Raw genomic sequence first — 25,231 nt, forward strand, 5'->3', positions numbered from 1 at the left:
ATGAAATTTTGTGTCTGGCTCATATTTCCTCAGCCTTTTTTAGACTGTAGGGTATATTTTTGTCATAAATGCTAGCATGTTAAAATTATGTTTTTTAATCTCTGAAAGTTCCTAGTACATTTGTTAAAAATAATAAGTGTTTAATATTTAAGAGAGTCAAGCATTGAGCTTTGAGCGGATCTTATAGGTCATCTTAGGTCTTTTAAGTAAATATGGTATTTTAGGATGAGATGGTTTTAAATAAAATTGGTTTAGAACTGTGGCATTTCTCTTATACTGTATATCTATCTTCTGCACATCAGACATCTGTTAATTAACATTTTATTTTATTCTTTTCTCTTTCATCATGCTCCTTTTCTCAAAAAACTTTTCTCTTTTGTAATTAATATAGAATATGTTGGTAAACTCAAAATATAATTCTTAAAACACTCTAAAATATGCATATTGAAAATGAGCCTGAAACTAGAGTTTATAAATGCCTGAGCTTTCGAATTTTCTTTGAATTAACTTTTCCGTCTTTCTGTGAAGCATGTCAGAAGGTTATTATTTAGGATTATTCATAAATCATACTAATATGTGATCTTGAGTTTAGCAGTATTCTGCTCTCTCCTTATATCAGGAATAAGATTGCAGCTTCTATTTTTGTTTGTTTGTTTTTGGTAGACTTAGAAACTGGTATTGTGTGACATATTACAAAGTGCCAGCTATGCAAAGGAATTTGAGAATATGATCATAATAACACAACGCCTTTATGTATTTTACTTTCTAACATTCTAAACTTATTCATTGTGGAGGGAACCTTCTCAAGCAAGCTTTGATGGCCATCTCGAATCCAGTAAAATAAAGAACAAGGAAAATGAGATTCAAACAGAAAGAGTAATTTTTAATTTCAACTTATCAAAGGAAAGCATTGGACACTTATATGATGTCTGCATTCCAGGCAGTTAAGTATAACATTGTTCTGTGTTTTATAAATCAAGTGGATTCTAGGTCTTTACCTTCTAGTATGTCAGGAAAAATTATCATCACCATTTACCGTCTTGTGTCCAGTGGACCCTTTGAGTCTTTTTACAAATAGTTTACACAAGTAAGAATTAAAAGATGAGAGAACAACTAGAACTTTTATTAAAAAATGAGATGTGTGTGTGCATTGTAAGTCGCTTCAGTCATGTCCAACTCTTGTGGCCCCATGGACTGTAACCCGTCAGGCTCCTCTGTCCATGGGATTCTCCAGGCAAGAATACTGGAGTGGATTGCCATTTCCTTCTCCAGGGGATCTTCCTGACCCAGGGATCAAACCCACATGTCTTTTGTCTCCTGCATTGGCAGGTGGATTCTTTACCCCTAATGCCACCTGACAAACTCCAATTTTTGTTCCATATTTTCCTGGTTTTGCAAGATACGTAACAAAGAGAATGAGTATTGTTCTTTGAGAGCCACAAATGTGTCAGTTGTCATGCATTCTATGGGATATATATCCATTTTATAGATGCTGATTCAGATTTCAAGTACATCTCTCGCTGGTTCTAGTTTACTATTATTTCTAGTTTTTCTTGCTCTTGCATTATCAAAATGCATTATTTTTAAGATTTTTGACAGTTTAAAATTTTATCAGGAAGGTCATCTTCTTTTTCTTCCATAATTGTAAAACATTACAACAGTTGCCAGATCAGTTCAATGATTTTATTTCTCTTAATACATCATCTCTTTACTACCAGTTACTTTTATATAGATACATTTGTTCTCTTACATGCTAAATCAAATAAACATTAAAGCACAAACATTAAAAAATGAGAGAAAACTGTCACAATTTATTTTAAAGTGCAGAATCATCAGTTTTGTATTTAAAAATACTGTGTAATTCCTCTTACTGACTTAGGCTAACTGGATGAAAAATATTTTTTAGGGTTTGTTTTTTTTTTTAACTTTGGAAACATTCTTCTCTCATCAATTCTTGTGTTAGGCAAAATTCATCTAGGATTATCTTCATCCGAAGACCCATGGTTTGATAGTTTGCTTATTTTGTTAATGTTTTATCATTGTTGTTAGTCTAGAATGCTGCTCTACCTTTTGTATTTACCCTTATAACTGAAAAGTTTCCCTTTTCTTCTTTGCCTTTATGGATGTTAAATAAAAAATGCTGAATTCTCAATTTTGCTCTTTAATAGCTTTTTGAAAAAGGGCAAAGATGCTGTCTTCAGCTTCTTGGGAAAATGATGCAATAATTTGGATAATGTAGTAAGAAACCGAAAGGTTGTACAGTATTTCATGATTGCATCATCCATCTAGCTCTGTTTGATATTCACCACACTATCCATGTGTGGCTACTGAGCACTTGAAATGTGTCTAGTCTAAAAAAGAAGGTACAAAAGAAAGAATGTAAAGTGCTTTCTTAATTTTTATATTCATTATTTGTTAAAATGGTACTCTTTTGGATGTGTATGTTAATCAAAATATTTTATGAAAATTAATTTCACCTTTTTTCACCTGCTAGAAAATTTAATAGTATACCTACTAGTATAGTATACCTAGTACAGTATACTAGTGTGTTCTAGATAATTCTGTTCTTCTGTTATTGGTCATTTCCACAGTAAGAAATAATTGGTAAAATGAAATAATGATGGGATGATGATGTTGATGAAACAGAATATTTTGAGATACAGGAAAAATAATGTTTCTATAATGTATCGTAGATTCATGTAAGGGTCTTGTAATGTATCTTAAGTTCTTAAAAGCATCCAAAGGACTCATATGGCAATTGTAAAACAGAATGAGTTTTATTCAGTTTTTTTAAGTAAATTTTCATTTTCTTCTTTAAAACACTTCTAGGAATAAAAATAGTGAAAGCTCAATCCTCACCAATAATTAAAACTGTCCAGAAAAATTAAAATTGAGTCTAGTGGACCCTGATATTATATCTAGAGCTAAATATTTCACCTTTTACAATTTCTAACTTCAAGTAGGATCTTTTCTTGGAACCATTTTTAGGTGCCTAAATTTGTCTTGGCAGCATAGTAGACTTAGAGGAACTGCAAGTTGGTTCTTTGTGTGTTATTTGTAATAGTAATAAAGGGCTTAGTATGAAATCTTTGATTATGAAATCACTTATTACAGAATGCATTTTATGATGATACTCAAGCTGTGTTAGCCACCATTCGATCTATACTTTACAGTATAAGGTTTGAATATTTGCTTGTCTAAAATATAATAATTCTTCAAATATTAACTTAACATCTATCTTTTTTATCTCTTGTAGACTTTTGTGAATGATGTTAGAATTCCAGAACAGACTTATATCACCTTGAAACTTGAAGATAAGTTGAGATTTGGATATGATATCCTTATATGATTTTGTGCATTTATTAAATTTATTTAAAAATCTTTATTCTGGTATAAATTAAACATTTCTTCAGACATAAGAATTCATAATATAAGCATGCTGAAAGTCTCTTTGCCCTTCCAAATTAAAATTCATGTTTAAAAATAATATATTTTCTTTCTGCTTATTATGCCTGTTCCTAAAAACAATGCTGGAAAAATTGATGGACTCTTTTATTCCTCCTCACTCTGTATTATAGTTTCAGCAGAAATATTCCTGTGATGCCATTACATATGCACTTTGGGTATCAAAGAACTGGGTAGAAGACAGAGTGTGTAATAGTAGCCAAGTCTAGGGATTTATTGTTACACCTTGTAGTTGAAAATTGTTTAATTAAAATGCCACAGCAACAGAAAGAACATTTACTATGAATTAAGACTGGAAAGAACATTTACTGTGAGTTGAAACTGGAGTACAGTTTATCTGCCAAAAGTATTTTTTTCTAATTAGAGTAATTAAGTGACTTGGAAAAGCAAGTAGTGAAATATCCAAGTTTAAGAAATGAATGTAAACTCAGGAAGTATAGTGAAATGCTACACTTCAGAAATAGGTACTGTATCTCCAGGTGGCTAGATGTGTAGCAGATAAGCAAGCCTAAGTTTGTTTATTTTACAATTATTTATTGAATGTCTCCCGTGTGCCAGACATAGTCCCTACAGTCTGGGGATGTTTTGTTGTTGTTTACTCATGAAGTTGTATTCAACTCTTTTGTAACCCCATGGACTGTAGCCTGCCAGGCTCCTTCTGTCCATAGGATTTCCTGGGTAAGAATACTGGAATGAGTAGCCATTCCCTCCCCAAGGGTTTTTCCTGACCCAAGGATGGAACCCATGTCTCCTGCATTATAGGTGAGTTCTTTATCACTGAGCCACCAGAGAGCCCCAGTCTGGGGATACAGTACTAATTAAAACAGATCACAGTCTCTGTCCTCCTGGAGCTTACACTTTAATGGGGTTGGAGGTAGCTGACAGCACACACAAAAAGAATGATAGAGGGTGATAAATTCTATCGAGGAAAAGTGTGAATGGAATACAGAGAGCTAGTGGTGGTTCGTGAGAAATTATACTTTAAAAAGGCTGTTCATGAAGACTTCACTGAGAAGCCAAGATCGGAGCAAAGATAGGGTGAAGATGCTGACCGTATAATGTATCACCTTTAATAGGTCACTGTAAGAATTTTGGCTTTTAAGTGAAACGGAGCGATTTAGAGGGTTTGGTCAGAGGAGTGAGGTGATAATGACTTACATGTTTAAGAGAATCCTCTGGTTACTCTTGTTCAAAGACTTAAGGGTGGGAGTGGGCAGGAGTGGTAAGAGGGAGACCAGTTAGAAGGTTGTTATGGTAGTTGCAGTAGCTCCGGGTGAGAAATAATGGAGGTGATAGAAGCAGAGGTAGTGAGAAATGATAGGATCTGTACATGTCTTGTAGATGGAGCCAGTAATATTCCTGGTTAGACTGGATATGGACTAAGAGAAGAGAGTCAAGGATGAATCCAAAATTGTACAGTTGATGTAAACAATTAGAAAAATGGAGTCACCATTAACCAACAGCATATTCTGTAGGTAGAGCAGATATTGTGGAGAAAATGGGAAGAATCTTCCCCCCCGCAGTCCATTTAAATTTGATATAATTGAATTTGGTTTAATTGAATTTTTCAATTGTTAATGTTTTCTATTTGACTTCTACTGTCATTATTAACTTCTTCCAAGTGAAAGCTGAGATCATTCGAGACCTTTCTTTTCTAATATAGGCATTTAGTGCTATAAAATCCACCCCGCCCCCCCGCCCAGTACAAACATACCTTAGAGATACTGTGGTTTCAGTTCCAGACCACTGTAGCATTGTAAGAAGCTAGCCACAAAAATTTTTTGGTTTCCCAGTGCATATGAAAGTTAATGTTTAAGTGACATTGTAGTCTATTAAGTATGTGATAGCATTATGTCTAGAAAATTTGTATATACCTTGATCAAAAAATGATTTATTACTAAAAACTGCTGACTATCATCTGAGCATTCTGTGAGTCATAATCTTATTAAGGATGCAGGGTCTTGCCTCGGTGTTGATGGCTCCTGACTGACTAGGGAGGTGGTTGCTGGAAGTTGGGGTGGCTGTGGCTATTTCTTAGAATAACACCACAGTGAAGTTTGCCACATCAATTGACTCTTCTTTTCATGAGTGATTTCTCTGTAGCACACAGTGCTCTTTGATTGCATCTTACCCAAAGCAGAACTTCTTTCATAATTGGAATCAGTCTCTCAAACCTTACTGCTGCTTTATCAACTAAGTTTATGTAATACTCTAGTCGTTTGTTGTTATGCTAAGTCTTCACAGCATCTTTACCAGGAGTAGATTCCATTTCAAGAAACTGCTTTCTTTGCACATAAGAAACTTCTTATTCATTCTAGTTTTATCATGAGATTGCAGCAGTTTAACCACATCTTCAGGCTCCACTTTTAATTCTAGTTCTTTTGCTATTTCCACTATCTCAGCAGTTACTTCCCCCACTGAAGTCTTGAACCCCTCAAAGTCATTCATGAGGTTTGGAATCAACTTCTTCCAAACTCCTGTTAGTATTGATAATTGACCCTTCCATAAATTACAAATGTTCTAATGGCAACTAGAGTGGTGAATCTTTTCCAGAAGGTTTTCAAATAACTTCCCAGATCCAGCTGAAGAATCACTGTGGCAGCTGTAACCTTATGAAATGTATTTGTTCAGTAATAAGACTTGAGGTATTTCCCTGGTGGTCCAGTGGCTAGGCCTTCATACTCCCAATATCGGGGTGCAGGTTCAATCCTTGGTCAGGGAAATAATTGATCCCACATGCTGCAACTAAGACCTGGCACAGCCAAATAAATAAAAATAAATAGTTTTTTTTTTTTTTAATAATAAGGCTTTAAAGTCAGAATGTCTCCTCGATTCATGGGTTGCAGAATGAATGTTACTGTTGTTAGCAGGCATTAATTTTGTCCATCTCCATCAGAGCTCTTGGGTGACAAGGTGCATGGTCAGTGAGCAGAAATACTTTGAAATCTGAGCATACGTGCATGCTAAGTCTCTTCAGTCGTGCCCCACTCTTTGCGATCCCATGGACTGTAACGTGCCAGGCAGTAGGTCTCAAACAGTGGGCTTAAAATATTTAGTAAACAATGTTGTAAACAGATGTCCAGTCACCCAGGCTTTATTATTTCGTTGGGAGAGTACAGGCAGAGTAGATTTAGCGTAATTCCTAAGGGCCCTAAGATATTCAGAATGGTAAGTAAGCATTGGCTTCAACTTAAAAGTCACTACCTGTATTATCCCCCCTAACAAGAGAATCAGCTTGCCCTTTGAAGCGAAGTCATTGACTTCTCCTCTCTAGCTACGAAAGGGTGTCTTCTTCCAAAGAAGACTGTTTTGTCTACACTGAAAATCTGTTGTTAAGTGTAGTCACCTTCATTATAATTATCTTAGCTAGATCTTCTGGATAATTTGCTATAGCTTCTACATCAGCAATTGCTGCTTCACTTTGCACTTTTATGTTATGGAAATGGCTTCTTTTCCTGAGCTTCATAAATCGTTCTCTGTAAGCTTCAAGCTTTTCTTCTGTAGCCTCCTCACCTCTCTCAGCCTTCATTGAAGAGAGGGCCTTGCTCTGCATTAGGCTTTGGCTTAAGGGAATGTTGTGGCTGGTTTGGTCTTCTATTCAGATCACTAAACTTATTCCATATTTACATTAAATCTGTTTAGCTTTCTTACCATGCATGTGTCACTAAAATAGCACTTTTAATTTCCCTCAAGAACTTTTTCTTTCCATTCACAATTTGGCTGTCACGTGAGGCCTATCTTTGATCCCGTCTTGGCTTTTTTTTTTTTTCCCCCTCAAATGTCCTTCCATCTTTCTCTCTCTCTCTTTTTTTTAACACCAAAAATATTTTTCTGTCTTGGCTTTTGACATGCCTTCCTCACTAAGTTTAGTCATTTCTAGCTTTTAACTTAAAGTACAAGATGTGTGACTCCTCATTTCACTTAAATGTTTAGAGGCTGTTGTGGGGTTATTAATTGGCCTAACATTAACGTCGTCATGTCTTAGGGAATAGGTGGCCAGAGGGGAGAGAGAGAAAGAACGGCCAGTTGGTAGGCCAGTCAGAACGTGCACAACATCTATCAATTAAGTTCACCGACATATATGGGTGACGTTCATGGTGACCCGGAACAATTACCATAGTAACATCAAAGATCACCGATCAGGGACTTCTGGTGGCCCAGTGGTTAAGAGTTCACCTTCCAATGCAGGGGACTCAAATTTGATCCCTGGCTGGGGACCGTGCACCAAGCTACTGAGTCTGGGCACCTCGATAGAGAGCCCATGTGCCACAAACCCATGGACCACAGGCAAAAAATCCCACATATTGCAGCAAAGACCCTGCGTGCTGCAGCTAAGACCTGACACAGCCAAAAATAACTGATCACAGATCCCCATAACAAATATAAAAATAAGGAAAACGTTTGAAATGTGCGAATTACCATACAGAGACACGAAGTGAGCAAATGCCATTGAAAAACTGGCTCCGATAGACTTGCTGGGTGCAGGGTTGCCACGGACCTTCAATTTGTATGAAACGCAGTGTCTGCAGAGCACAGTAAAGGGAAGTACAATCAAGTATGCCTGTACTGCTTTAACACGCAAGATACTTTCTAGTTTCTCTTTTGATCTTTGTTTGCATTAATCTTTGTTACTTAGTTTCTAAATATTTGGAATTTTTCCGAGGGACTTTCTGTTATTAATTTCCAATTTACCCATAGTGGTCAGAAACATACTTCATGTATTTCAAATCCTGTCCTGTCACGCATGGTATATCTACTCTTTCTTGGTAAATATGCTCTGTGTACTTGAGAAGAATGTGCATTCTGCTGTTGTTGGGTGGAGTATTCTATTCGGTCAAATTAGTTGTACTGTTGTTCACATTTTCTGTATTTTACTGATTTGTTGTCCAGTTGTTGTGTCAATTATTGAGAAAGCAGTATCAAAATTTCAGACTCTCATTGGGTTTGTTTCTCCTTGCAGAAGTATTGGCTTCATGTAATTTAAAACACTGTTATTAGAAGTGTAAACATTTAGGATTGTTGTGTCTTCTTGATGAATTGATCCCCTTTGTAATTATAAAATGCTTTGCTTTATCTGTGATAACATTTTTTTGTGCTGAAATCTGGTTTGTCTGGACATTAGTTTTGGATTGGTGTTAGCATGGTATATCGCTTGCATTCTTTTACTTTTAACTTATTATTGTCTTTACATTTGAACTAGGCAGCACATAGTTGGTCTTAGTTTTTATTCAGTTTGATCATTTCTGCCTTCATCTGGGGATTTAGAGCATTCATTTAATGATGTGGTTATTAAATCTATCGTATTGATACTTGTGCTCTATTTGCCCCATCAGTTTTTTCTCTTTTTCTCCCAATTTATTTTGGATTATTGAGTTTTTTTATGATTTCATTTTGTCTTGTTATTTTACTACTGTAACCCTTTTAAAAAAAATTGTGGTTAAGATTTTATAATTTTATCTTTAATTTTAAGCTGTATCTTCAAATGACATTATACTCCTTCACATACAGTATAAGAACGTTACAGTGGTATACTTTCGTTTTTTTCTGTCCTTATCTTTGTGTTGTGATTGTCATACATTTTATTTCTATATATGTTACAAATTGCATTCTACATTGATATCAGTAAAGCATCAGTTATCTTTTAAAGAGGTTTAAATAATAAGAAAAATAGATTTTTATGGCCATTGTAGTCATATCTTAAATCACTGTAATTACCATTTCTTGTGCTTTTCATGCTTTTTTATATTGATAGATCCACATTTTCATCTAGTTTCATTTTCTTATTGTATAAAGAACTTCTTTTAATATTTTTTTATAGTACAACTCTGCTGATGATGAATTCTTTCAGCTTTCGTGTGTCTGGAAAAGCATTTCACCTTAGTTATTAGAAGTTATTGTTGCTGGACATTTCTTTTAAGTACTTTAAATTTGTTGTTCTCTCTTGCATTGGTTCCCTTTCCCCTGGTTTTGAGCAGTTTGATTTTAATGTGCCTTTGTGCAGTTTTCTTCATGTCTCTTATGCTTGGGGATTTTTGAGCATGTTGGATCTGTGGGTTTATACTTTTAATCAGATTTAGAAAAAAATTCAGCCATTATTTTTTTTAATTCTTTTTTCTGTTCTCCCCACTTTTTTTCCCAAGGACTTCATTTAAATGTATATTAGGCTACTAGAAGTCATCTCCTAGCTTACTGAGGCTCTATTTATTATTTTTTTAATGAGTATCTGTTCTCTGTGTGTTTCACTTTGGGTTGTTATTGTTGCATTGTCTTCAGGTTTACTAAACTTTTCTTTGGCTGTGTCTAACATGCAGTTTCCCTATCCAGTATAGTTTTCAGCTCTAAAATTTGGATTTTGTCTTTTATATCTTTCAAGTCTTTACATATTTTTTAAACATATGGAATACAGTGATGTTAACTGTTAGAATGTTTGTTGACATTTGTGTCAGTTCTGGGTCAGTTTTGATTGATTTTTACATTCATTGTTTTGACTGAAAGACAGACATTGTAGATTTTTTATTTTGTTGAGTATTGTATGCATACTTTTGGATTCCTATAAATATTTTTGAGCTTTGTTCTGGGACACAGGTTACTTTGAAATAGTTTTATCATGTTGAGTCTTGCTTTCCTAAAAATTTTTGAACTTCTGAGATTATTCTGGGGCTAATTAATTCCCCATTACAGAAGCAAGACCTTTCTGTATACTCTGCTTTAGGGGTCAGCAAGACCATTGGTAAACCTGGCTCTCAGCCTGTGTTTGTAAATAAAGTTTTATTCGTACATAGGCATATCCACTCATTTACATCTTTCTTTAGCTGCTTTTGCACTGTCATAAGCAGAGTTGAGTAGTTTAAACAGAAATCATATGGCTTCCAAAACCTAAAAAGTTTACTGTCTGGCCCTCAATAGATAAACAATTTGCGAACCCCTGCTTTATCGAGTGACCTGGGAAACATGAGGTTTTTCAGCTTGGCTGTTGTGATTAGACACTATTCCTGGCCCTCTCTGAGTAAGGGGCACTATTACTTCGAATACTTTCAGGTGGTTCTTGCCCCAGCCATAGATATGTTTTCTCAAATTAATGTGCTGATCAGTACCCAACTGAATACTTGAGCCAGCCCCTTAACAGTCTCTGGAATACTACTTCTGTGCAGCTTTCTGAGCTGTAGTCATCTTGGTCTGCCCAGACTCTCAGCCCTCTTTTCTCCCCAGCTTAGAGTCTGCCAGGTTTGGCCTTGCTTACCCCTCCCTCCAGTGTGACTTGGAAGTTCTCTAAAGATACTGAGTTAGGGCAGTGATTGCAGTCCCCTTGATTTGTTCCTCCTCACTCAGAAATCACTGTCTTTTGTTACCTGGTATTGATTGTCTTTGCAAACCATTGTTTCATGTATTTTTTCTCTTTTTCAGTTGTTATTCAAAGAAGTGTGGAAATAATTTATAAATATTAATGATTTTTAATAAATAAGATTTAAGTAAGCATGACACTTTTTATGAAATTTCTTGAGATATAATTGACATACAGCTGTAGTTAATATGACTGTATTGTGTACTTTGTAACTTGACATCATAAGTAATTATACATTAGATTGTCATTTTTCTAAATTAAGCAAACTGAAAACAGTTACCTGGGTCTGTACCACTAGCAAGATAGTAGCTTTGAAGGTGAAAGCTGGAGTCAAGAGTAGTCTCAAAAACCTCATTGTCATACTAGGATTCTCAGTTAAATTCATAACCTAAACAAGAGGAATCTTGAATTCTTTGGTCTCCCACACTGGAGTTTTTTGGTAAGGCAAAGTATGTGAATCTGAGTTATACCCTCTTTATAAGTTTTCCTTGATCCTAAAGAAGTCTAAATTTAAGAGGATGCCCTAGACTAACTTTGAGGAATAGCCTTAATTAAAGCACTCCCAGGAGAAACTTGAAGCAGCAGAAAGCACTCACAGCAGGCTAAAATCATTTGTTTCCCATTGAAAAATAGAAATGACTTCCAGTAGTTTTAAGATGGTGTTTTCCACTGCGAATGTAGGAATGCAGTGAATCTTCTGCGGCTGTTAATGAGTTTTTTGGGAGTAAAACAAAAGCTTACTAGAATTTTTACTTTTATTAAGTACTTAACTATGAACTGTATATAGTCATATATACCAGCAAATGTGTATCAGCATATATACATAATAAAAAAGGAAATTTTTTATTATTTCACAGTTACTGGAAGCAGTGTAAAGTGATAAGAAAGCCCTGGACTAGTATTCAGTTGACTAGATTATTATCTTGGGTTCTGCCTCTCTAGTCCTCAAGTTCCACGGGGACTTGAGAATGGGAAGGTGGGTTAATGGAATTGAATAGGATATTCCCAAAGTGCTTTACAATTCTAGAAAATTCTGAGTTTTTATTCTTTTAATGAGTAGAACTATGGATCAAATACTTGTAAACAAGTTTACCGCTTGTTATGCATGGGAAGTCTATTTTTCTCCCAAGTGGTCATGATAATTATAGCTTTCTACCCTTGAAGTCATGGGTGCTCTGAACTGATAAAGAAGACTTAACATTTACTATGTGGTTACAAAAGTCCTTTCATTAAGGGGTTAAGTGATGGTGAGAAATGTGACCTCTGTTGTTTAGTGAAAGATCTTTTTAACATACAGAGGCATTGTTCTTTTTGGCATAATAATGAAAGCATTCATTATATCTAGCACTTGGTTCTAATCTGTATAGAATCAGTTGTTTGATAATGTAATTTGACCCTGACTGCAATTCATGGGGGGAAGGAGTGGTTGTAGTTGCTGTAAAGACCCTAATTATAGCATTTCTTTTGCACTTTCAAGATGAATTTCATTTTTATCAGTGCTTGTGAAGTAGGAATAATTGAATTCTTCAGGATTTACTGTTGGGTAATCCCTGATGACACTTCTTTTTAGATTTTTGTGGTTAGCTATCAATATCATTTGACCCAGGTGCTTTTCTTCTTTGTGGTCATATTACTGTTAGTGAGAACTGAAAACGTCTTTTGTGCTTAGGTTAATCACCCAGTTGTTTGCTTCTTGAAGGCCGTGATTATTACCTAAGTTTGGAATTACTTGCTAGACTTTTTAAGATTTTATTTAGTATTAAAAATTTTTTATATTTGTGAACATAATTTAACATTTAACTTTTTTTTAACACTTGACTCTTAGGGAAATATGGTCATTCTCTTATTATAATTGCTTCTTGAAAATAGGACGATTTCTTTATTATCTTTGATTGTTTTAAGCTTATCAGAGTTTTGAAATTATATTCTTCCTTAGCCCTGTTTACATACAAATCTTTTCACTGTAGTACGAGGAGAAATGAGGGTCCCTGAAGAAGCTCTTAAGGTAAACATTTTTACTTATTTCTTTTGTAAACCTGCCATTTACTAGGGTTGATTTCACTCATGGATATTTCACTTCCATTTTAAAATGTTTTGTAGCATGAGAAATTTACCATTCAGCTTCAGTTGTCCCAAAAATCTTCAGAATCAGAATTATCAAAATCTGCATGTGCCAAAAGCATAGATTCAAAGGTAGCAGATTCTGCAACAGAAGTGCAGCACAAACCTACAGAAGCACTAAAATCTGAGGAGAAAGTTGTTGGTAAGTTAACCTCTTTGAAAATATCATGTTTATTCTTGATTATGAAGAAGTTGCATGCTTCCATGTCCTTATAAAAATAATTAATGATAATGACAATTTCAGAGTGGGTTTTAATGCAGCCAGTGCTTCTTAGAAAGCAGTGTAGAACATAATTATATGGCAGTTGTATGTAAGTGTATTTAGTATATTTATTTGAAGAAAGTAAATATAATTTACCTTAATAGTATTTTTATTATTTCATGTTTGTCTGCTTTTTTCCCCCTAGATTATAACTGAAATGAATGAAAAGGAAATGTCCAATAATGGCTACATTATCATAATTATTATGATATGTATCATATTACAGTAGGAGCTTTAAGAATAGTTTATATACATAATCCCAGTCATATAAAAACAATTTTTAAAACTGTTAGAAATTATCAAATTGCTCAAATATAAGCTTATTAGTCCAGTTAACAACTGGTTTAAATTTAGTTACTGTGCAGTGTCCTTAGGCTTTAAAATTTTTTTAAAAGTCACTTATACCAAAATTTAGTTTTGTCTTTTATGTTTAGACTTATGAGCCATTTCTGTGTGCCAGTGAACAAGTTGCACTTTGACTAAAAGCTGTTGGACTCTAGCAGTTTATATTACATAGATATTAGCCAGTGCAAAATTTGTTTCTCATGTTCAATATTGAATGAGATCCACAAATACTATTCAACTTAGAGTATTTTCTGCTATCTAGACTATACAGTTAACCCTTGAACAGCACTGGTTTGAACTGTTGAGCAGCTGCTGCTAAGTCGCTTCAGTCGTGTTCGACTCTGTGCGACCCCATAGATGGCAGCCCACCAGGCTCTCGTATCCCCAGGATTCTCCAGGCAAGAACACTAGAGTGGGTTGCCATTTCCTTCTCCCATGCATGAAAGTGACAAGTAAAAGTGAAGTTGCTCAGTCGTGTCTGACTCTTAGCAACCCCATGGACTATAGCCTACCAGGGTCCTCTGTCCATGGTATTTTCCAGGCAAGAGTACTGGAGTGGGTTGCCATTGCCTTCTCCGTGTTGAGCAGCACTATTTTTTTTAAAAATGCAGATTTTTTTCAATAGTTAATACTACAATACTACACAGTCCACATTAGTTGAATCCATGAATACAGAACTGCTTCCCTCGTGATTCAGATGGTAAAGAGTCTGCCTGCAATGTGGGAGACCCAGGTTTGATCCCTGGGTCAGGAAGATCCCTTGGAGAAGGAACTGGCAACCCACTCCAGTATTCTTGCCTGAAGAACCCCATGAACAGATGAGCCTTGTGGGCTAGAGTCCATGGAGTCACAAAGAGTTGGACATGACTGAGTGACTAACACAGGAACTGTGGATTTGGAAGTGAAAGTTGTTGAATAAGTGTTCTGCTCTTTGCAACCCATGGACTCTAGCCCACCAGGCTCCTCTGTCCATGGGATTCTTCAGGCAGGAATACTGGAGTCGGTTGCCAGTTCCTTTTCCAGGGGATCGAACCCAGGTCTTCCGCATTGCAGGCAGATTCTCTACCATTTGAGCCACCAAGGGAGCAGGCTAACTATAAGTTATACTATGCTTGAATTTTCAACTGCGGAGAATGTGGAGGCTCCTAAACTCTGCATTGTTCAGGGGTCACCTGTACTTTGTTTTTCATTAAATCAACTGGGCGATTCTAGCATTCTCCAAAAGCATGTTTGTTTGTTTGTTTTCCTGTTTTCATGTGCTTTTTCCCCACTTCTTTACAGATACTTCTGCCATGCCCCGTGGTACTCCATTATATGGGCAGCCTTCATGGTGGGGGGATGATGAGGCGGATGAACAAAGACCTTTCAAGTCAAATGGCAAACCTGAAGAGAAAAATCACGAAACTGGAACATCAGGTAAAAAAATCTCAGACTATGACATTAAATGGTTTTAAGGACAAACTTACTATCAAAGCAAAAATCTATTCTTAAAAGTGTATCTCCTATTATTTAAATGATATAGTTTAATAATATGGTTGGGCATTTTGAAATAATTATTAAAATGTTCTAACTAGACCAAAATAGTAAATGCAGACTAACTTTGTGTGTTTTCACTAGATTGACAAGCATATAATCATATTTTTAAATGAAAAATTTTTATTATGTTCAAAATGTATGAGGTTAAAGCTTCTTTAAAATCTCGGTGTGCCTGATTTCGAGGGGTATGATAGCAACAAGATTAGCTGTTAAGCAGCCAGAATGAAGAAATAATTCTGAATCACATTCTCAGGTTAATAGTCAAGGAACATATTCTTTTGTTGCTGGAGAAATTTAGGAATGAACTAAGTCAAAAGCCAGAAAATCAAGATTTCCAGGAAATAAATGGAGGTATCAGTTGCCTGTTACATAAGGACTTGGCATGGACATCAACACTGGTGGATGGAGCAGCCGGTTTCCTTGATAATGGCAGATAAGGATCAGAACTGGAGGAATTAAATACAGGCACCAGGGAGCAGTATGTAAAGCCAACTGTGACTCTGAGTCAAGGATAGATTTCATCAGCACTCCTGTCAACTTTCTGCCTTTCACCATAATTCTACAAGATAAATAAGACATTTTTCTTAGCTGGAGAATAAGAACACTGGTTCTTATTCATAAATATACTCTAATTTTACCAGGATACAGGTCTAAGAAAGCTGGCCTTATCAACTTGCTCTTAAAGTGCCCCAAACTAAAGTTGTCAACTTTGCAAATAAAGTCCCATCTCAGTTTTCTTATTTCTGTGGCCTACACAACTCTTTCTTCATGTTCAAGCTCAGAAGCTTAATATTATTTAGCATACCCTCAGATGCAAATGACAGAAATGCCACCTGATAACGAAACAGGACGGAAATGTACCGGCTTAAATAATGAACCTCTTTAGAATTGGTTAATGCAGCATCTCAGTGGCATCATCTGCTAGTGTTTTCTCTCGGACTCTCAGCCCTTCTGTTCAGTGGCTGCATACTAAGGAAGTTTCCCTAATACTCTTAGGCTGTTTGCCAGTAGCAGTTGGGGTGCATGCTACTTTGATCACATCCAGTCAAAAATAGCAAAGGTTGCTTCTAAAAGACCCCCTGGGAACTTTCCCCAAAGTTTTTAACACATCTGTCATTTCATTGATCTTTCATGGGTTCAGGAGTAGATCACGTGCTTATTTCTGAACCAATCCCTGGCAAGGGTTATGAGATTATCCTTAAGCCAGTCTTACCCATCTTGAAGCTGAATGTGGGGTTAATTTTCCCTCAAGGCACATGTGTTGTATCAGGGACGAGCAGATACCTGGGAATGTTGGAGTTCTTTTTGGGGGAAGAAATAGGAAACGGATTTTGGAAGACAGTCAAGAATGTCTACTTTATTTGAAATTTTTGTGTCTTCCCTTCCTTTCACTTCATCTGTTATATTGCCTACTTCTCTTGTGCTTTTTTCCCCTTTGAATCATAACTGAACTATTTCCAGTTTCAACCTTTCTGCAGTTCAGTTTGTGCAGTAAATCTAAGCTGTCCTTTATTTCCTTGGCTTAACAAAGACTTTATGTGAAGATTTTATATTTTCACATAGATTTTATGTCAAAATTTCCAACTGTATCCCACTTTCCTTAGCCTTGTATCCCACTACAGTTATTTAGTGCTCTCCCAGTGCATTCCCACAAAATAAGACTAATTTCTGCCTTCTCTTCTCCCACAGGAGTATATACACATAAATCCAGTAGTATAAAATTCTAAAGGATATGTCTGTGTATGTGTTTCGTAACACTTTTATTTAGTATTTTGTGTGTATTCCTTATCTTAACTGCACATTTCTTACTCCAGGGATCACATGTTATATTATCATGTGTACTAGAGCAACCTAGGAGAGAGAGAGGGAGGGAGAAAAGGAGGAAGGGAGAGAGAGAAGAGTGAGGGAAAAGAATGTACTAATTATTAGGGAGTTAAATGAAACACAGCATAATTTAATGTTCCCAGATTCTGAAAATAATTGTGATAGTGAGTTTATCTAGCCGTTAAAGATCCTTCTACCCAAAACAACTTCTGAAATCTGAAATAAATATCTTGTGGAACACAGTGAAGTATAATTGTAATTTTTGTACTGGAGACAGAACTATGATTTATTAACAATAGATAATACTTCAGTGGTGCTTACTTTATCCAGACACTCTGAGTGCCCTGTGTATATTTAATCATTTAATCCTCATAGCTGTACCTGAAAGTAGTTACTATTATCATGCCCATTTTATAGATAAGTAAGTGGCAGCACAGTGATGTGAGTTTATTCACAAGGTCACTCAGCTAGCAAAAAGTGTAGCTGGGATTCTAAGCCAGGTGACCTGACTTATAGAGTCCATGCTATTACCAACAGTTAACTTTTCAGCAGTCATTACACACCCACCCACACACATTCAAAATCATTCCAAAAGAATATACTTTGTAGAGTATAAAGACTAAAACAAACACCCCAAAAACAAACTGACATAAAAATCAATCCCTCATGCCTCAGCATAATAAAATGAATTTCAAGCTGTGAAGTGTCCAGTAGTAATTTCATCTATGTGAATGAAACTAAATTCTTAAATGATTATCAGCTTGTGTGGCCTATCTCATTGAGTATCTTTTCTGCCAGATGACAAAAGCTGCTTCATAATCATGGGATTATTTTTTGAGTTAGAAGGAATTTAGTGATTTACATCTTTTGTTAAGAAGCTTAAAGCACTCTGTCAGATTCAGCTGATTAAAAGCTTTAATGAGAGTCTCATTTACTTTCATATATTAGCATCAGGATGTGATTGTTATGGTAAAGCGTCTGTCTACAATGCGGGAGACCCAGGTTCGATCCCTGGGTTGGGAAGATCCCCTGGAGAAGGAAATGGCAATCCACTCCAAGATTGCTGCTGCTAAGTCACGTCAGTCGTGTCCAACTCTGTGCGACCCCATAGACGGCAGCCCACTAGGCTCCCGCATCCCTGGGATTCTCCAGGCAAGAATACTGGAGTGGGTTGCCATTTCCTTCTCCAATGCATGAAAGTGAAAAGTGAAAGTGAAGTCCCTCAGTCATGTCCAATTCTTCGCGACCCCGTGGACTGCAGCCTACCAGGCTCCTCCGCCCATGGGATTTTCCAGGCAAGAGCACTGGAGTGGGGTGCCATCACCTTCTCCGACTATTGCCTGGAAAATCCCATGGACAGAGGAGCCTGGTAGGCTACAGCCCATGGGGTCGAAAAGAGTCAGACACGACTGAGAGACTTCACTTTCACTACTATAGGATGAGGGAAACAGTTTACAAGTCTGATAAAATTTATGATGCCAGCACGTGTTGTAAAGTTTGAAAATTAAATGCTATTTTATTCGGTCATTGTGAAATTAAATTTTTTTTTTTTAGTGTTTAAAATTGTGAAATATAAATGATTAGTTTATTTGTGCTCTAAGCATGCTTTTCTGGTAAAAACAGAAAGTGATTTGCTTCTTCATTACCAGTTTTTAGAATGTAGAATCTTAGTTGTCCTTTAGTTGCTAAGTCGCTTCCAACTCTTTGTGACCCCATGGACTGCAGACTCCCCTGTCCTTCATTGTCTCCCAGAGTTTGCTCAAACTCATGTCCACTGAGTCAATGATGCCATCCAACCATCTCATCCTCTGTCACCCCCTTCTCCTCCTGCCCTCAATCTTTCCCAGCATTAGGGTCTTTCTTTTCCAGTGAGTTCACTCTTTGCATCAGGTGGCCAAAGTATTGGAGTTTCAGCTTCAACATCAGTCCTTCCATTGAATATCAAGGTTGATTTTCTTTAAAATCGCATGGTTTGATCTCCTTACTGTCCAGGGGACTCTCAAGAGTCTTCTCTAGCACCCAAAAATCTTAGTACTTATTTTAAAAGGTGAGCATTCCAGAAAGGATACTAGAGTATCTACTCCCTAGTAACTTATGTCCCTTTCTGCGGGTCCATGTGTATCCAGAATCTCCTACCTATTTACCTTAAATTCCCCAAAATCCTGGAAGCAAATATTAGAGCAGTCAAGTTCTCCTGAAGTAGTGTGAATATTTTGAGTCCTATTAAAGGAGAACTTGTCCTCGATTTAGTTCAGATGTGTTCTCTGACCTGCTAACATGGTTTAAACATTTTTTAAGTTATAATTAATGGCCTTAAAGTGTTGCATTTTGAAAAGGTTGCATATAACTGTGAAGAGTAGATTTTTGGCTCTTTTACACTGATTTTTTAATCTAATTGAACTAAATTTTAAGACTTTTGAGTTGTAATTCCTTTTTGATAAAAGGAGTTTCCCAATCTTTGTAATTTGAAGTACTTGAACGTACTAGGTTGGATGGATATCTTAAGTAGAATTTGCCTTCATAATTACAGTCTTTGTAAGCATCTTGAAATAGCTTAATATTTCATGTAATTTAGAAGGCAATGGCACCCCACTCCAGTGCTCTTGCCTGGAAAATCCCATGGACGGAGGAGCCTGGTGGGCTCCAGTCCATGGGTCGCTAAGAGTCGGACACGACTGAGCGACTTCACTTTCACTTTTCACTTTCATGCATTGGAGAAGGAAATGGCAAGCCACTCCAGTGTTCTTGCCTGGAGAACCCCAGGGACTGCGGAGCCTGATGGTCTGCCATCATGGGGTCGCACAGAGTTGGACACAACTGAAGTGACTTAGCAGCTTAGCAGCAGTACAGAAGAAGGAAGGGAACATTTTTTTCTAGATTATGTATATCATGAGATTCCCTGGAAAGTGACACAATCATAAAATGCCTTAAGAACTTAAGGATATTGCTCTTCTGGTTTAGATAACCATAATTGATTCTAGCATGATGATTTATTAAATACTCTTGGTTGAGATTAATAATTAAGTATTAGTATGAATGAAAATTATTCTAATAATATTTTATTCATACCAATGTTTTATTATTAATCTCATTAAGAGTATTGAGGGCTTCCCTGGACAGGGAGGCCTGGCGTGCTGTGATTCATGGGGTCACAAAGAGTTGGACACGACTGAGTGACTGAACTGAACTTGTAGCTAAAATGGTAAAGAACCTGCCAGCAATGCAGGAGCCCCAGGTTCAATCCCTGGGTCGGGAGGGTCCCTTGGAGAAGGGAATGGCTACCCACTCCAGACACTTCTTGTCTGGAGAATTCCATGGTCAGAGGAGCCTGGAGGGCTACAGTCCTTGGGGGTCGCAAAGAGTCGCACATGACTGAGTTTACTTTAGTATAAATAAAACAGTTTTTGAAGAGAAATTCATGTTAAATTCATAAATTTCAGAATGATTTTTACCAGTACTAAGAAAGGAAAGCTCTTTTATTTTCTATATTAATTTAGAAGACCCTTAATAATTTCTCTAGTGGTCCTACAGTCCCAAGTATAGTAGGCCAACACTTAATCTGGTTTTATCATCTTTAGCAAAATGATTTCCTCTACTAATGAATTTTCCAAATGACCAAACTTCACTTTTAAAACTGCAATTTTGTTTTTTAAGTTTAACCGTTCCCTTAATTTCTATTTAGCCATGTCATTTCCTTAAGCAAAGAAGGCTAAATATTATTAAAATGTTTACTTTATGACTCAGAAGCCTCATTATGAATATCAATAATTGAACTATATGTTACAGTAATGTCCTTGGGAGACTTGATGTAAGATTGTTTGCCCATATACTGAATGGTTCTGAACTGCTGTGTTTTTGAGCCACATGTCTGCTCTTTATTGTTTTTTGACTTATCTCGTTTTCTTAGTGCAGTATATCTGACCTTAATCCTTGCTTTTACATACCCTCCAGATTTGTCACATGTAAGCTGAGTAAATAGTCAAAAAAAAAAGGTTCTCAGTGAGGGATGAGGACATGGGTATTGCCATATCTGTCTTGGGTTTTTAGTTAGATGTTTGGTTTTAGTTTCTTGTTTCCCTAGTTCGCTGTGTTGGAGAGTTGGGGGAGAAAAAGTGAGAGAAACATTTATTTGTGTGCCTACTTTGTGCCAGACTTTTTCTGGGTGACTTATGCTATCTCAGTTAATACATACCTCACTGACTTGTCACAACAATCTTATGGGTGGGTATTATTTTCTCATTTTACAATGAGAAAAATGAGAATTAAGAACTGATAGAGGTGGGACTTACCTGATTTCAAATCTTCTTCCTGCTTTCTGCTAAACCAGGCTGTTTGACTATAATCATCAGATCATAAATGCTGTCTTTCTACTCTGTTGTGCTGTTGACATTGTTAGATAACTGATTACTGGATAAATTGGGTGTTAGCCTATAGAGGTCTCAGATTCTAACCTTTAGAGGAAAGTCAGTTTTGAAGTAGGAATAACTTAGAAAATAATAACCTTAAAAATAGTTACATGCAGTTGGTGACCTCTGCTTTTTAATGTGTTACAAAGTGAAAGCATGTTAAAAGTATGTCAGAAATAACTGTGGAGTTTTTCTTCTCAAGGGAGGAAAATTGAGAACATACTCATTTGAATCATTAGTGACAAGTAGATGGTAAATGCTATCCCCCTGGGCCAGCTTGTCGCAGTCACTGCTTTATAGTTTAGTCACATCGTTTATTTGAGCATTCAGGTAGTGGGGGTAGGAGACTGCTGCATTCTGTCCTCAGTGTTACTCTGTTCCTGTAAGGATGCGGAAAACAAAATGAGCGAATGCGGTCAGGTAGATAGGAACGATAGTTCTACATGAAATTGGTCAGGAACAGTACATTATTAAATTAGTAAATAAATCAGTGTATGAAAAAATAAAAACATCAGTGATTTTATCAATATATAGAGAGCAGTCAATGCATTTTACTCTCATGGTAATTTTAAGTGACAGGCCTCCAACGTAAACATTCAAGGGGACATTTTAATATTAAGGAAAAAATAAATGAGCTCTTTAATAAAGACGTTTTTGGAACATTACTTAGGTTATTAAGAATCTTGTATATCCTTTTCTTCTAAGTAGTGTGTAGAATTACTGCTTTGATAGTATAGAGTTTTTCTGATACACTTTTTTATTTTCAGTGGTGAGGAAACACTAAGTAGATTTGACAAGGATAATTTTTCTGTTAAAAATTGTTTTGTTATATATTCTGTTTACTGTCTGTGTAATATTTTTCTCTTCTCTTTTTTTTTTTTTCGAAAGTGGAACTTGAAGTCTTTAATGATCTGTGCCCTCCTCCAGGGGATCTTCACAACCCAGGGATCGAACCCAGGTCTCCCACATTGCAGGTGGACTCTTTACCATCTGAGCCACCAGGAAAGCCCCAAATACTGGAGTGGGTAGCCTATCCCTTCTCCAGGGGATCTTCCCGACCCAGGAATCAAACCAGGTTCGCCTGCAATGCAGGTGAATTCTTTGCCGTCCTCGTTGGTTGTATTTTACACTGGAGATAATTCTTAATTTGGAACTTCCCAGGTGGTGCTCGTGGTAAAGAACCCGCCTGCCAATGCAGGAGACATAAGAGACGTGAGTGATTCCTGTGTCGGGAAGATCCCCTAGAGAAGGGAATGGCAACCCTCTCCAGTATTCTTGCCTGGAGAGTCCCGTGGGGAGGAGCCTGGTGGGCTGCAGTTCTTGGATCGCAAAAAGTCGGACATGACTGAAGCGACTTGGCACATGCGCAGTACCTTGTGCCGCACACTGGACTGTAGAGATGTTGCTGTCCCATTCTTGTGTAACCTAAAAGCAAACAGTTTTATGACTTTCATATTCAGAGTGTTGCTAAGAAACTGATTATAGCACCTGAAGAATTCCATCGGTATTTAATACTTGGAAAAATGTTTCAAGAGACCAAATACTTCACTTAATTAGAAAAGTATTATAAACAACCTTGTCCCTCATATATTCTTTCCTAATAAATTATCTGTAAATGATTTTTCTATCAATGTGTTTTTAAAAGGAATGCTCTTTTGAGCTTTAGGGAAAGTTTTTATTTGAATTCACTCTTTACCATCTTTATAATAGTTCTTTTGCTTCCTGAAAATCAAAGCAGTTTAATCTTAATTTTTTTTTTGCATTTATAATATCGGATAACAGATTTAAGACATTTCGGTTATCATTTTCATTTTTATGCCTTCACATATTTTATATAGAGATGCATTTATTTTCATACCTTCTTATTTGTCTCTGAGGCAACAGAGGAATAGTGTTCCAGAATTACTTGCTTATGCCAACTCTTGTTGGTGATCTGAGATTTATAATTCAGCTTTCCTCTAAGGATTTTTGACAGTTGAGCACATTCTGCTGTATAGAAATGTACATGAATTTTCTTTTGGAATTAATTGGCTGGCAACTGAATTTTCTATTTTTAACTTTCTTGTTTCACAATGCTGCTTGGATTGCATTTTACAAGCAAACCACATGTCTTTACTCATTCTTTTCTTTATAAAATGTTATCTGTCTTCTTGTAAGGATCACACATTATAATATTATTTTTGTGATTCTGAAAGTAATATCTCTGAATTGTGATGGTGAAGAATGGTAAGTAAAATCATCCTGTCCAGAATGTTGCTTATGTATTAACCTCATGTTTCCTTCTTCATTTGAACACTCGTTCTCCTTTAGAAATTTACTTGTTTTTGCAATATTTCATCCTCCTTACTTGATAAGGAAACTCATATTTTTTTCTCTCTCTAGATATGTACATTGAACATGCATCTCCATCTACATTTGATTTCATTTCTTTTGTACTTTTGATGATTTCTGGATCCACATTGGAAACAATATAGACCTAGCCATGCAAAATCCCATCTCTTAACTGCTTTGCTATCCTTTGCACTGCTGCTTATCTTGCATCTCCTATTGGTAACAGGAATGCCATGTTTATAATAAAAATTATTTCTCTCTTATGACTTTTGTCATTCTTTTTCATCTAAGCAGCGATCTGCCTTCTGATTCCCATGGAGTAATGGAAGTGGCCATTACTATACTCCTTCAAGTTCTAGAAGCTCCCAAATATTTTGAATTTTCTCTTATTTTTCTTATTAGGGTGCAGCATAGATGCCAAGCAAGTTGAAGAACAATCTGCAGCTGCAAGTGAAGAAGTACTTTTTCCTTTCTGTAGGGAACCAAGTTATTTTGAAATCCCTACAAAAGAATTTCAGCAACCATCACAAATAACAGAGAGCACTATTCATGAAATCCCAACAAAAGACACACCAAGTTCTCATACAACAGGTGCAGGGCATGCTTCATTTACCATTGAATTTGATGACAGTACCCCAGGGAAAGTAACTATTAGAGATCATGTGACAAAATTTACTTCTGATCAGCGCCACAAGTCAAAGAAGTCTTCTCCTGGAACTCAAGACCTGCCGGGGATTCAAACTGGAATGATGGCACCCGAAAACAAAGTAGCTGACTGGCTAGCACAGAACAACCCTCCTCAGATGGTATGGGAAAGAACAGAAGAGGATTCCAAAAGTATTAAAAGTGATGTTCCAGTTTACTTGAAAAGGTTGAAAGGTAACTTTTCAGAACTTCCTTTTTTATGGTTAACTTCAGTCTTCACAGTTACCAAACTATGATTAGAAAAATAATTATATGATATATAATTATTTTTATATCATATAAGCAGATAAGAAGCATATAAGAAGCATAATCATATAAGCATATAAGAAGCAGATATAAAGCTCCTGCTTCTGCTTTTTTGAAGGTTTATATTTGATCTTAAAGTTCAAAAGCCAGCCATTCTGCCCATATCCAACTTACTCATTCAAAGCAGTCTGCCTTCATTTTCTTGCCAAAACCAAATTGGTTTTGTAAATTTATATGTATGCCATAGAGACTTCCCTCGTGGCTCAGACGGTAAAGCGTCTGCCTATAATGCAGGAGAGCCAGGTTCGATCCCTGGGTCAGGAAGAACCCCTGGAGAAGGAAATGACAACCCACTCCAGTACTCTTGCCTGGAAAATATATGCCATTAAATATCCTTTTCCTGTGGAAATATTCATTCATTTCACCAGTGGAATTCCTTAGAAGACAGTTCTCATAATTTTCCTGATTTAAGGAAAATATATGTTTAATTCTATTCTCTACTGTGTGCTTCCTGTAAAATGTCAACATGTAGATTTTAAACGTTTTAAGTTACTGAATTATGGGCTTAGAGTTCTACTCTGGCAATATAGTCACATTGTTGGTGGAGTGTTTCAGACTGTTCTCAAGATACTCTAATCATGAAACAAA

The 25,231-nt window shown here is 36.3% G+C and overlaps 1 protein-coding gene across 15 annotated transcripts in view; it reads left to right on the forward strand.

Annotated features, from left to right (window-relative positions):
- CEP170 (centrosomal protein 170) overlaps nucleotides 1-25,231 on the forward strand; it is a 131,343-nt gene that overhangs the window by 52,061 nt on the left and 54,051 nt on the right. For 14 of the 15 annotated variants that reach the window (XM_061382487.1, XM_061382490.1, XM_061382486.1 and 11 more), the window contains exons 4-8: nucleotides 3,257-3,335; nucleotides 12,754-12,812; nucleotides 12,908-13,070; nucleotides 14,817-14,951; nucleotides 24,035-24,511. In XM_061382487.1, coding sequence (XP_061238471.1) covers nucleotides 3,257-3,335; nucleotides 12,754-12,812; nucleotides 12,908-13,070; nucleotides 14,817-14,951; nucleotides 24,035-24,511 — 913 coding nt within the window. Of the gene's footprint in view, nucleotides 1-794; nucleotides 944-3,256; nucleotides 3,336-12,753; nucleotides 12,813-12,907; nucleotides 13,071-14,816; nucleotides 14,952-24,034; nucleotides 24,512-25,231 lie in introns of all 15 variants that reach the window. The other variant, XM_061382492.1, reaches the window with a different exon arrangement.

Source organism: Bos javanicus, chromosome 16 (genome assembly GCF_032452875.1).
Source record: "Bos javanicus breed banteng chromosome 16, ARS-OSU_banteng_1.0, whole genome shotgun sequence".
In the NCBI taxonomy this organism is placed as follows: Eukaryota; Metazoa; Chordata; class Mammalia; order Artiodactyla; family Bovidae; genus Bos; species Bos javanicus.